At 32.9% G+C, this 14,287-nt stretch overlaps 2 protein-coding genes across 2 annotated transcripts; both read right to left on the bottom strand.

The window, feature by feature from the left end:
- Nucleotides 1–629: 629 nt before the first annotated feature.
- Nucleotides 630–7,050, bottom strand: LOC148269093 (uncharacterized). Its single transcript, XM_088215131.1, has 3 exons — nt 6,661–7,050; nt 3,906–4,163; nt 630–2,425 (listed from the first exon to the last, which is right to left on the bottom strand). Exon 3 carries the CDS (start codon nt 2,300–2,302, stop codon nt 1,550–1,552), a length of 753 nt encoding a protein of 250 aa, XP_088071257.1. The 5' UTR covers nt 2,303–2,425; nt 3,906–4,163; nt 6,661–7,050; the 3' UTR covers nt 630–1,549.
- Nucleotides 6,942–11,996, bottom strand: LOC110809003 (uncharacterized). Its single transcript, XM_022034704.2, has 3 exons — nt 11,626–11,996; nt 10,834–10,963; nt 6,942–8,201 (listed from the first exon to the last, which is right to left on the bottom strand). The coding sequence occupies exons 2-3, from the start codon at nt 10,835–10,837 to the stop codon at nt 7,072–7,074; spliced, it is 1,134 nt and encodes a 377-aa protein (XP_021890396.1). The 5' UTR covers nt 10,838–10,963; nt 11,626–11,996; the 3' UTR covers nt 6,942–7,071.
- Nucleotides 11,997–14,287: the final 2,291 nt, after the last annotated feature.

Here is a 14,287-nt window from a genome sequence, read left to right as displayed (position 1 = left end):
ATCACGATTTCTTTCTTTTTAACAAATTGATTTATTTCTTTCTAATTACGTGATTATCTTCTGCTTTTAACAACTTATTTAGTTCAATGTATGCTTATTAGTTAAAAAAGTGTTATTAAAATAAAAAATAATAAAAGTTAACATATGAAGATTATACAACATAGAGAATGTTTTAATTATAAAATAGACTTTACTATCTGGGTTTTTTAAGTAAATTAAAAAAAAAAGTTCAATTTGATACTTTCTTCTTAATTCTTATTTTAATTTAAAAATGTTTTTTGATTCTTAAATTTTAAAATTAAAAGTGTAAATGTAAAATTTTATTTTAAGTTAATGCTTTAGTCAATTTTTCGGGTAAATACTAATAAAAAGTCATAACATTGATTTTATATTTACATAATTGACAAGAAGAGGTTATTGATATCTCTCATTATATTTTATAAAACTTATAATAAAAACAAAAATAAAAAAAAAAATTAAAAATAGAAATTTTAAATTTTCTAACACCAAATTATAAAATAGTCTTAAATATATTAAATTTTATAAGTTCAAAATAATTTTATCTAAGAAGTAGTAAAATATAATTTTCTTCGATAAATACATAAAATTATTTTCATATACCAAAGCCATTAAGAGAAATAAGAAGGCCTGAAATTATCATAATTTGACACGAAAAAGGGTTTTGATCCGTCCGAGCCGTCCATTACTATGCATAAAACAGAGAGCATCCATCCATACAGACAATAAAACAAGATAATAAAACAAACCAAGGCCTGAGTTCAGCGCATCCCAGACAGACAAGACTCAAGAAGACACTGACTGCCAACTTTTAGAAACAGAGCTGAATACACCATACCAATTCCCACCACCATCACTCTTGCCACCACCTCCGACCTACATTGAAACCCATCATAGTATGACAGATGCGGGAAATACCAGATTGGCACATCCAGAGGGATATTGGGCTGGCCATCATCATGAATGGTAGAAAAGCGCTTCCGGACACGACCATCGATATAGCATAAAGCAGACGTGTTGCGCGAGGTCACCAGATAGTAAATGTAATTGACACTATCGGGGCAACCTCGCAACAGGGTCCTCTTGTGCACTCCAGTGGACTTACGGTCACCCATGAAAACAGCATCTTCAGTCAAGTTCATCCTCAGCCAATCCTGCCTATCGAAGCAATACCTGCGGATTTTAATATTTCCGGGAGATTGAAAATTAATCATCAGGATCTTTTTGTTGGTAGTAGCAAGGTGAACGAAATAGTTCAGACGAGGAGGCAGATTATTCGCAGACAATATAAGGAAAGGGTCACTGTCCGAACTGAATAACTTCAGCTGTCCAAGTTCACAGAAATTGCTCAGGAAGCACATCCGACCTCGGAAGTAAACCAGATCCATGATCAGCCAATTCTCTTTGTGGGCGAAGGCATAAGCTGAACACTCAGCCACCTGAAGTCATGTAATACTGCAAGTGCTGGAAAATTCTAGAGTAAGATAAGAGCACATATTCTCCTGCTGGTCGAAAGTGGCCAAGCATGAGACTACAGTATGGCTTCATTGCTGGGGCTAAAATGTTGTTCCCCTGTGAAAGGATTCAAAAGCCAGATTGTTGAAGTTCTCCAAGCCACTCGGTCAGAAAATGATCCTTGTCCACCATAATAAGGAAACCAGAAGTAGTCCCCAAGCATAATTTTCGTCAGATTAGGGAATGTGGTCTTCCACAACTTATTCTCAAAAACATTGAAGAAATAGCAAGATTTCTTAGCATGGGCTGACAGCAGAACCATGTAGGGGCTCTGGGCGTCCATTATTCTCCAAGCCACTCGGTCAGAGAATGATCCTTGTCCACCATAATAAGGAAACCAGAAGTAGTCCCCAAGCATAATTTTCGTCAGATTAGGGAATGTGGTCTTCCACAACTTATTCTCAAAAACATTGAAGAAATAGCAAGATTTCTTAGCATGGGCTGACAGCAGAACCATGTAGGGGCTCTGGGCGTCCATTATTCTCCAAGCCACTCGGTCAGAGAATGATCCTTGTCCACCATAATAAGGAAACCAGAAGTAGTCCCCAAGCATAATTTTCGTCAGATTAGGGAATGTGGTCTTCCACAACTTATTCTCAAAAACATTGAAGAAATAGCAAGATTTCTTAGCATGGGCTGACAGCAGAACCATGTAGGGGCTCTGGGCGTCCATTATTCTACGCCTGCATGCAGCAGCAAAATTTCTCCAAGCCTTGCAAACACGAGAAAACACAAGGAAATCAATAGCCCCCAATCCCAAAAGAATCATTTCAAGTATCTCCCCAGGAAGTTCAGTCCATGGCCTCTAGTCACAAGTCCTGGTTGCCCTTCTCCTGCGAGTAGCAGCTCGTTCAGCAACCCCACCAGCTGGCTGTCGAGAAACAATTACTCCCTTTCAAAACAAAAAAAAAAATGCACATTAATCAATAGATTGTGATAATTTGAAAAAGATATTTTTTTTATAATCTGATTGGTTCAGTTTCTATTTTATTCTTTTACTTAATTAATTCATTCTTCTTCTTAATATGTAAAATTTTATTGTAATTTCAAATCTAGCAAAAATTTTTAGGATAGGTATTTTCTTCCTACCTATAGTCAACAGATAATGACCACTTGAGAAAGATCTTTCTTCTATAACCTGTTTGGTTCAATTTCTATAGCGTTCTTTTACTTAACGATTAGTTACCTTAATATGTAAAATCTTATCATGATTTCACATCTAGCATGAATCTTTGGGAATATATTTTTTTATTTCTACCAATCCAAGTAGGAACTGAAATAATTCTTCAAGATATTCACGTTATATTTGAAATTAATTCAAACAAGAAATAATCACCCTATTCAACGTACATGGATATTCAAATAATTAGCTAAAAAAGGATACTGAACACAAAGTGAACCAAAAGCCACTAGAAAAGGGGGGGGGGGGTTCCATTTCAGTGTTAGTCAATTCCAATCTCATTGTTGATGAAATTCGGAGTTAGATACTATGTCTGGTCAGGCTGGTGTGTTTTTAGACCTCCAAAATCATGAACACCTAACCTTGAAAAATTGGAGAATCATAATCTCTGATTCATTAATTTTAATAGGACAATTCCCCATTTTGACTACTAAATTAAAGGAAAAAAGGAATCAGTTTATCAGATTGACAGAACATATGCTACTAGAGATTACAGAAAAAAAACATGTATTCATTCCGTTTATAGATTGTTTAGTTCACAAAACACATATGCCATTAGGATGTTTCCAGTGGAAAAAGAAAATAGAATATGAATTTAATCCTCTAGTCAGATAATTTAATCAGATCTTGAGGGGAAAAGGGCATTAGACGCTTAAACAAACAACAAAGACAACCATGAACTCATCCTTACATCAGAAAATCATAAGAGAGGGAAAATCAAGGTTTTTTTTCTTTGTTAAAAGAAAACTCAAGTATTCAATTATCAAACCAGATCATTTAACCAAATCTTGTAAAATACATGCCATTAGAGATTAAGATAAATCAATTCATCCTTAAATAAGATCAATAGAAAAGGGAAGCGAGAATCAGGGAACTCTATGTACTTAATACTCTGATTAGATCTTGGCAAAAACATGCAATTAGAGATTAAACAACCAAAATAACACAGCCATGGATTCATCCGTAAATCACACCATCAGAAAGGGGGGAAAATCAGGGCTCTGACAGATAAATATACATATATCCACAGAGAACAACAGTCATAAACACAAAATTCCATTCATTTTCCTAACCTTTCTCACCAAACAAACGGAAGATGATAAAATTCAAGAAAAACAAGAGAGAGAGAACAGTAGGATAATTGGAAAAACCACCCAAACAGCAAAAAAAATTACTCAATAACAAAATTTACCTCCTCCATAAGCTTCCAGCAGGCTCAGATCTACCCTGGGGAGATTAACTAGCCAGTAACCTAAACTTGTGAGAAACCAAGAGTGAGGTAGTGAAGAAAGAGGAGAAGAGACCTGCTGCAATAAGAAAAGAGTGGCCCTATGTATTCATTATGCAGCCAGTATTAATCTGAACCGTGTTGAACAAAGGCAACAGGTGGAGTCCCTGGTGAAGGAACTGTGGGCTGGTGTTACAATTGATTACGCTGTATTCCTTAGTCCTGTTTTGGGAAAATAAACCGGACTTAGAAATAGCTTATCTCCATTACTCAATCCAGAATCAAATGCTGGATTTTGTTTTTAGATTTACATATATGTAAAGAAAAGCAAAAGAAGTAATTTCATAATAAACTTTGACATATATTTTTTCATTAAATATTATTTTACCCAATTAAGATAATACTATAAGATTTTGAAAGATAAAGAAAATCAAGACAGATAAGAGACAGGCAGGCAGATAATTAGATACTATAAATACCAAATTTCTATGGTAAAGACTAAGAAGCAGTATATGCATGTATCCATAATAGCAGTTGGTAATTTGAAAAATATAAGACTGGACAGAACAATAAAGTACAGTTCTACATGTAGCAGTAAAAATGTAGGAAATGAACAGCACAAGAAAACATTAAAATTAGGAACAAATTTCTTCCTACAAAATGATGGAACAAAGTTATTCTTACTAAACAAATAATATTTTCCTAGTGCCCTCTTCTCTCCATTGTCATCTCTCTCCAATCCTTTTATGGGCATCAAATTATTATCAGTATTATTCTTAATTTTGACTTTCATTTTTAATCACAATAGTTTGGAGGTTGATTTTGAAGTTAAATTATATACATTTTTGTCAAAACACCCAAGATTCTTACTAAAAAAGGTAGACCACCGACATTATTCATTTAAAATTTTTTGGAGTTTTATTTATTTTTTAAATATAAGAGAAGTAGTATTATACACAAAAGGTATCAAAGGGGTACCGTCCATGTACATAGTATAGTTACAAGTCAATTAAGTGATTCATGACCCTCCCCAAATCATCCTAATCTTTGATATTATGACCTAACAAAATAGAACCAAAAGTATAGATCCATCTATCTTTAATGTTTGAATTGTTAGTCTCAATGCCCTCAAAAGTTCTCGCATTTCTTTCCTTCCACACAATTCAAAAAATAATTAGTGGAATAAGGAAAGGAACAAATATTTTTTCTTCTTACGATAATCTGTCCAAGCCCACAACTCTTTACTCACATTTTCAACCATAACCCAACTTAAACCCAGCAAACCCAAGACAATATTCCAGATGCTGTAGGATAGAAAGAGAAGGGTTATTAAAGGCTGCCTGAAGCGGTGGAAACCTGATTTAGTCTGTTTTCAAGAGAATAAAATGGAGGAGATTAACAAAAAGTTGATTAATAGCTTGTGGAGGGACAAAAATGTTGAGTGGGAGTATGCCGTATTATCTCCATATAGACTTATTCCTCCAATAAAGTAAGAAGGTTTGCTTTCCTTTTCTGCTTGATATCCTTGAAAAATATTCCTGAGTGGATAGGTCATTAACTCATAAATTAAGTCTATAAATAAAATTTCAATTAACTAAAATATAACATAAAAACTTAACTAGCAAAAAGATATTCAAGAAATTAAGAATTAAAGTTAAATAAATGAAAATATAACCACAAAATTTAAATAGCACAGGGGTAAAAAGTTACTATAAATTATGTCTACCTGTTCAAGTATGTATTCAGCAAACACCTTACTTTTCTTTGTTCGGTACTATCTAGCAAAGTATTTTCCTGTACTGCCTTGTTCAATATAAACACCGAAAGCTACCTATGCATGCATGCACTTATATCTGATTTCAAGTCAGCTGCTCATCTCCCCCCCCCCCCCCCCCCTCTCTTCAAAACCCATGTTTACAAAAGGGAAATACTGAAGACAGCACCCATTCAGTCTAAAATCTAAATGCACAAAATAAAAAAGCACAGACTAATCATAAAATGGATGCTCTAGAAAACCAATATCTCTATATCAATGGGTATAAATATATAAAAGCGCGGAGTCAGACACTCAAGATTTCATTTCTAGCCAGCTGCTCTTATTTTTTCATATTCAAAAAAATATAATTTTTTTACAATTAACTGCTGAATTTTTTTATGTCCTATAGACTTAGTCAACAGGCCCAGGTATCTTTGAATATTTCATAAGTGAAAAGAACTACTAAATGACGATACCCTTTCACAGTCTAAATGTACTGAATAGAAAATATACAGCAATTCGTAAAATGAATGCTCTAGAAAACCCCTCTATCACGTAACCTATGGAAACCAAAAACTAAGTTGGATCCCTGACACAGATTTGAACATAGTTATCTATGGGAAGCCTAAAACAAAAGACCCATTATGACCAGGTTCAACCGGCAAAATATTAGCATTACATAGCATATATAAACCAAGTAATCAAGCAAGAACAAATTCCAGTTGATATTTGCATGAATCTGCATCTGACATACAGATCTAAACACAAAGAGGATTAGATCACCATAACTTACAGCTGAAAAATGAAAATCAATGGAAAAGAACACAAAATATAGAATCCTAAAATTCTCAATTGCATGCAATAAATAAAAGAAAGAACCCTTCCCTTAGAAAAGCTATGTACCTTCTTATATTCTTTTATAATAATCATGCAAATATATTGTTCAAGTTAAGAAAAAATTACCTGCTAGAAAATTCACCACATCAGGGTTGAGCTTCCTTTGATCACACACAATTTTCCAGAGCATGGCGAAGCTGTCATGCTTAATTTTTAGAGTCAAATGTCAATACCTGTAACACTAATGCTATATAAGGTTCTTTAAACTTAAGACAATTAATTAGTAATACAGAGTACAAGTCACATATGCACACACAACGTGTAACACATTAACATAACTTCAGAGCTACTAAAGAGGGTAATATATCCAAATTGAGAATTAAACCGAAAGGAAAAAAGGGACTTAATTCCAGAAACAAATAAAATTAAAGGGGAAGAACGCCAGAAAGTTCTTGATGGCAAAATCTGGTCCAAACACAGAAGGTTAACGACAATACAAAGAAGCAAGGGAGATAACGTGCCATTCTTTATACTCTCTTAGATAACATCATACTTGTCATCCCAGACAATATCCATTTCATAAGATTCCTCAGGAAAGAACCATCCATAATTAAGTCGAGGAGATTTCTCTTTACCTCCTCGGTCAATTTCAATGCTGCCAATGACCTTACCAGCCAGGGAGTACAAAGTACATCTTTGTGCCATAAACGTGAGATGATACAAGCAGTTACTAAATCCACCCCACTTAGTCGCGTTGCACAACCTGCTGCTCTTCATATCAGATATAAACAATGCTTGATCACCCAGGTCAGTCACCTTGACCCATTCCATCCTCGAAATATCTACTTCATACACTTCTAGGCGCAATGAGGGAATAAAATCAACCACCAAAAGCCGCTGATCTGAAGCTACAAACTTAACAAAGTTGGTCAATCTAGGCTTGCCTTTCAGTTTCAATAGAGTCAAACTAGGAGGAGATTTCAGGCTCAAAGTGGCAATCTGACAATCAGTGCCTAAAGCATAAACCTTAAACTTAAATACAACCAAATCAAAAAAACGCCAACTTTTGCTAGGAAACTTATAGATGTGCCAGTTCACATCCTTAGATCGGCGAAATTGCAGCTGCACATTTATGAAAGAGATACTCACAACAAGAAAATCTTTCTGAGGTATGGTAGAAGCGAAGATGGTTAGATCATTGAGATGAACTCGACTCGTAGGCTGCAATAACTTAATCATTTCAAGTTTGTGCCCTGTAACAGGATTTGTAAGCCAAAGATCCTGTTTAGTACCTTCCATAATTAAGTATCCACTAGAAGACCCAATAAGAAATTTGCCAGTAAAGCAAGGCAGTTTAGTTTCATATCTCCTCCCATCACATATGTTGAAGAAGAAGCAGGCTTTCTTACCCCGTGATGACAAGACGATAACAAGTGGAGGTACAGATGAAAAAAAGTCCTTACTCGAGGCCATGGAACTTGACCTCCATTTTGTACAGACATGGCCAAATGAGAAATAATCTACCATGCTGAGTCGCTTTGATATAATATTAAGAAGCTCATCAGGGAGTTCTGACCAAGGTCTTAACTCACCTAATGGACTTACCTTTCTCCTTTTACAGCTTTCCTTGTTGCCCTTTGAAGAACTTCCCCCTGTCAGCAAGGAACCTGTGTTTTAAGAGAAACATCTGAATATTACTGCTTTACAAAGGGGGGAAATCATATAAGGCCACAAAGAAGAAAATGCCTCACCTGTTTCCAAGAATTACAATAAACTTCTTAGTAACAAGTTCTTCTGTAAGTTTTTTAGTGATAAAAAATGTCTAGATATAATAACAACACCAAGAATGCTCTTTTATAAATGATAAGGATTGATACTGCTGTTAGTATTGACAAAGGAGTAAAAGACTCTGATACATGGCCAAATCTTCAGCAAAGTTTATGAAAAAAGCATGTCTACTACTACAGAAATATTACAGAAAATGTCAGCACTAAGATAGGATAGTGTCACTTCTTCAGATTCTGAAACTCTCTTGGCTAGATTTCACCTAGTCCCAAAGGTTCACTATTAGAGTAATGGTCAGAAATCAAACAGCAAACGAATATACTGGAAGACAAAAACACAAGCATTTACCAAAGCCCACTCACAAACTTCCTTGATGACAAGAATTCGTTGTTTTAAAAAAATAATTGTCTTTTTCATATATTTTATTAGGAAAAAAGAAAAAGCAAATTACAACTACAGAAGTAACAATTAGGTATGAGGTAACAGGGATGTATTACCAGTTAAATGATGGATTATTATGTAAGATATCATTGATTTGCATGCATATTGAATTCATTTATTCAAATAATAGAAATTATTTCACATATTTAAAAAGCTGAATAAACCTACTTTAGAATGAAATAAGAGACCAACAATAATATGCTAAAACTTCAAAGCTGATCAGATTGAGAGACAGATATATACAGAAAACCACAATGGAATATAAAATAACAATTAAACATGCATTCACAAAAACTAATTCAAATAAAGTTGCTAAGCTATAGAGTGAGATGTCCAACAGTTGCAGAGAAGGATCCACCTGTTGTTGCAGCATTCATTTTCCACCACATTTGTAATGCAATCAGAATCAGATACAGTCATATACAGTTATGACTTGTATAAGTTGTGTTATACAACAATTCAAGTAATATCAGCAAGTCCATATTCAAGATTATACACTTCTCTATTGGTATTAGAACCTACAGATCCAAATCTCGTTTTATTGTTTTATGAAACAGATTCTATTAGATCCAGGAAAAAAATGCCAAACACAACTAATATGAACATACAAATGCAATGAACTTCTCTTTTCACATCTCAACCCTCAAAAATTAATCTAAGTTTTGTTATCTGAATCGACTGTATGCTTATTAGAATCACTTGATCTCTTTCTTAATTCATCATACTGTAACTAACAATCAATTGTTTTCCACTTGATAAGAACTCAAAGATTCGAAAGCCCCTTAAGAGACAAAATATCATCATCGTCATTTGATGCAAAATCAAGAAAAGACAGAAGAATAAGGTGGTGTTTAATGATCAAGACATTTAGTAAAATCAAATCCCTAAAAAAAATTGCTTCCAAAATAACTTCTAGAAAATCAAGATGCATATTACAGGCTTGAATTCCAGAAGAATAAAAATGACAATATGGATCAAGATGATGATTGCAATCATGACGATGATTAATTTGAAGATAGTGATGGTTACAACGATTACAACAATGACGATGATTACAAAGATAAAGACAATGACAATAAGGATGATTACACAAAAAAGTAGAAGTTATACTTGATATTGATGATATATGCACCAAAGGTCGAAGATCATAGCGCCCACCGCCTCTCCTCTCCATTTTCTCTATCTCTAATTCACTTACTCAAAGAAAATTAGGTCTTGAGGCCATTTATACTCCTTGTGCTTAAGAAGATACCATAAATAACACTTGTCATATAGAACTCCTCACAATAGACACGTCGACAACACCGTGTCAACTCTTTTAGACTCGTGTCTTCGAAAGTCTGTATTGATTTAGCTAGGTGTCTTAACATGTCTACTAATATTCATTCCTAGGAATTTTATGATGCAAAATTTTTTAAAACAATTTTCCTAGCATAAAGAGTAGCAAAGCCATTAGGGTCCATTTAGTTTAGCTCCTACTGTAATCCTTACAGAATTAATAGACATTCTTGATAGATAGGAGAACATTATAATTGTTATATTTCACTAATTCTAATTTGCGTAAGTACTATAATTCTAATCATATTTTAAAGTTTTTGCAGATGAATTCCTATTCCTACCTGGTAAGTACGAATAAAAAATCTATCCCGAATGAAACAAATTAAAAAATTATCTCTAATGAATCGAGGGTCATAATGAAATTGATTCAAATAGGAAAAGTATGATTAAATTTTACACATAATGAATACTCAAGTAACCAAAAAAAATAAATGAGGAAGGAATTGAATAGTAATCTAACCAGATGGTTTTTTAATTTAGTATAAAAATACATTCCAAAGAAAGAAAGATTACATCAAGGAGTATGAACCAAGTCCAATGTTCAATGGATTTATTTTTCAATTGATGTCACTAGTTTCAAGGTAAGACTTTGTAAATGTAGCTGATTAAATTTTTATAAAAACTTCATTCTTTCGTTGCTAGATTAAGTTGTGCATTTGTACCAAAGTTAAAGCCTTAGATATGCTAAGTTGGAGGGAAAGCACTACTATAACTTAAGTGATAGTTATTGATTACCCATAGTAGATGTTAGTAGACTGTAGAAATAATTTGATGCGAACCATCTAAGCTTCTTATCTGACCTTATGTATTACTAATACAGGTACAGATTCAACATGTTCTTCGGCCACTCTATCTGTTAGTTAACCTGCCATAGGTTCCATTCAAGTTCTATTAATACTCCGCACCAACTTAAATCCAGAACTGAACATCTATCTGTTATAGCATGAACACATTCAACAAAAAATTGTTTAGTGCTACTTATCCATCAAATAATATCAAGGACGTACTAACCATTTTTTTTTTTTTTGAAATAAAAGAGAAGGACATACTAACCATATTAAGGATGGAGTTTTTTCTTTTTCAAAACACTGATATGATGACAGTTGACCCCCATTGTACATAAACAATTACAATCTTCTTCGAAAGCATCTTGTTTTAAACCCAAATCCATAAATTCTACATTCTTTCAATATATTTATGATATGGCCAAAAGCAACACGAGAACAAAACCTAAATGCAAATATCGGATATTTGATTATCTTCTATATACAGATTTCTAGAACCATGCATCATCCCTAATGAGGAAACTTCAGTTACTAATCATCCAATGAATAAATATAGAAGACATGTACGGAACTAAAACCAAGCTACTCTTAGTAAGATCTTAGAACAAATAATAGAAGTTAATCATTAGAATGATAAACAGAAAATAAGCTAAAACATCTGATTCCTCAGATATGCATAGACACACACACACGCATATAATATGTACATGTAAACTGCTTAGATTTAAAGAAAAAAGAAGACCTGCAAGTTGAACAACTGTAAAGATCTGTTTTGGAGAAACGAGAAGGCGGTGCAGGTGTTGCAGCAATTGCCTGAATCCACTGTGCGAGAGAGGAATTAGATTTGCAAGGACAATTTCTTCCTCTTCGTTTCTTTTTTGAGTATGATACGGCCTTTGGAACTACTTCTCTTTCTATTTCTGGAAATGCTTTGTAAAAACATTTCTAATTTTGAAAGAAGACGGAAATCCAGAGATTGGAGCTTTTGCACTTAGTTGGATAATGGACGAGTTTTCCCGGAAAACCGAAAGGAAAATAAGAGAGAAAGTAGAAGATCAGGATGAATTTTTTTTCTTCTGGCAGATTAACTACAATATGTACTGTGTTATTCAATTAGATGATTCTGCGAAAATAATATTAATACACTGCACGAATTGTAACCGCTTAACCGGTGTCGTTTCGTGGCCGTCCTACAGGCCGATTGTTAATACTCATTAAAAAAAAGCCAGTTAATTTAATTAATTGTATGGATTTGAATACAATAATTATAATTGGATGATTTTTTGTATACATTTAATATATTAATTAATTTTTTGTGAGTATATTATAAATTTATCATAGTTTGTTTATATATAATAATTAACTTAATTGAAATAAAATTTAATTATTAATCTATGAATAAAGTTACGGTGATTAAGTTAAACTTATTTTGGTGATGCATCATGTATTTAGATAAAAAAATATATATTACGTGATTTCTTAGTTTTTTTAATGGGCATTATAACGCTGAAGTAAAATTTTTACTCTACTATTTGAAATATTAAAACATTATTTATTTAATTCATGTTAAAAAAATTATAATACTAAAAAAATAAATCAAACTGTTTAAAAATAAAAAAAAATCATAATATTAAAAAAAAATTATAGTATTAAATATAAAAGAAATCATAACATTAAAGAAGAAAAAATTAAAAATTTTAAATAATAATAAAAGGAGTATGTGAACTATTATAAATAAAAAAATACTAAACAATATTAAAATCAAGTAAAAAAATCTTATATATCATATACTCCAGCAATAAATCGATTATAAATATTACTCACAATTAGACTCTAGAGGTCCGAAACTTAAAAAGAAATAAAATCATGAATTACATGCGGAAGCGAAATAATAGAGTTTAGGATTTATACTTCTTACATAATAATTTAAAATATTCAATGAGATTACGTGAATGTTCATTTTAAAAGAAATTATGAAAAGTAAGGAAATAAACAAAAAACCAATAACTAAGTATTCGAAAACGACATTCACTAACTTTTGAAAGGAGTTCGGACGGTAAACTTATTCACAACCCTCTTGTTGATCGAGATATAGATTTTGGTCATCTAGATCTGAAATAGTTATTGAAATGGTGAGCTACACTAACCTAGTAAAAATATCACATTACTCACCAATACAGAAATTGAAAGTTATTAAAAATCATAAAAATAACTAATAGAGCTATTGATTTAAGTAAATTCATTTATCATAAAGAAAAATCATTTATTGCATATATTTACTGTTGTGGGATTTTTAAAATCGACTTATAAAGATACAATAATTTAAATAATATTTCAATCTCATTTTTCAAGTGAGCAATAGCAACCATTTTCCCTTTTTATTTGCCTATTGATATCCCTGGATGCCTATAAAGATGTTCCACTACACGTAAACCAATATTTAACATTGTCAACTAACCGGCTGTCCTCATACCATGTCCGGTATAAGGGTGAATCGGGTCATCCTTATATCCCGTCCAATATAAGTGTCAAAAATATCAATTATCGATACTCCGCCCGCTATGAAGCAACGTTCACGGTAGGATTCTCTATATATTTGATCCGTCCACCATCTCCCAAAATATTCAGTTATGCTACCATTTATTAATTCACATGACCAATCAATTTTTCATTTGCATATTAATTACCAATTTCACAAATCAATTGTAAATTATGCAAGACAAACAATATATATATCAAGAAAGCACAATTAAATCAATTAACCATTCCAGTATATTATCATTTATTTAAAATTGTAAATTCAACCATCAGTTAAACAAGACAATAAATAAATGACTAATTGGTTTCCGGCTCTATTGGTAACCTGTAATTATTCTCAAAGTTTTATAAATTACACAAAATACCATATTATTGATTATTAAGCTTCAATTTCATAACAAGGAATAAGGTAAGAGATTATTACCCGAATTGGTGTCAAAAATACTGAACTTTCTACTGCACCTACTTGCAGTCTCCGAGCTTCCTAAATTTTTTTGCAGAGATTAAAACACGCTTCATATACCTAAAATACCCAAAAAATCTAAAATCAGTGTTAAAAACCTTTTCCAATCAATTTTAGAATTCTGGCACGGCGGCACCGCACTGTCACCCATAGTGGCAGTTTACTTTGACTTGGTCGTTTTCGTCCAGTTTTGGCCGCTTTCTGCTGGTTTTATATCCATCCCTGCGAGAAAACATATTAGAAAAATTCGATTGACTGAAAAAAGTCAAAAAATGAAAACCTACCAGCGGCAAAATTTTTCGGTGCGGCGATTCTGCTGGCTCACCTTCATGGCTTGGCGTTTTTCTTCGATCAACCCTTTTTGGCTGTCAAAGGTGGCTCCAACATGGTGGTAGGCGACGGT

This window comes from Carica papaya, chromosome 1 (genome assembly GCF_054855325.1).
Source record: "Carica papaya isolate Zhongbai chromosome 1, ASM5485532v1, whole genome shotgun sequence".
In the NCBI taxonomy this organism is placed as follows: Eukaryota; Viridiplantae; Streptophyta; class Magnoliopsida; order Brassicales; family Caricaceae; genus Carica; species Carica papaya.
Note: the sequence above shows the minus strand (reverse complement) of the source record. Positions and strands in the feature narration are given on the sequence as shown.

Excerpts from the sequence above, each read along its gene's own strand:
- LOC148269093 (XM_088215131.1), bottom strand. The coding sequence starts at position 2,302 with ATGATTCTTTTGGGATTGGGGGCTATTGATTTCCTTGTGTTTTCTCGT.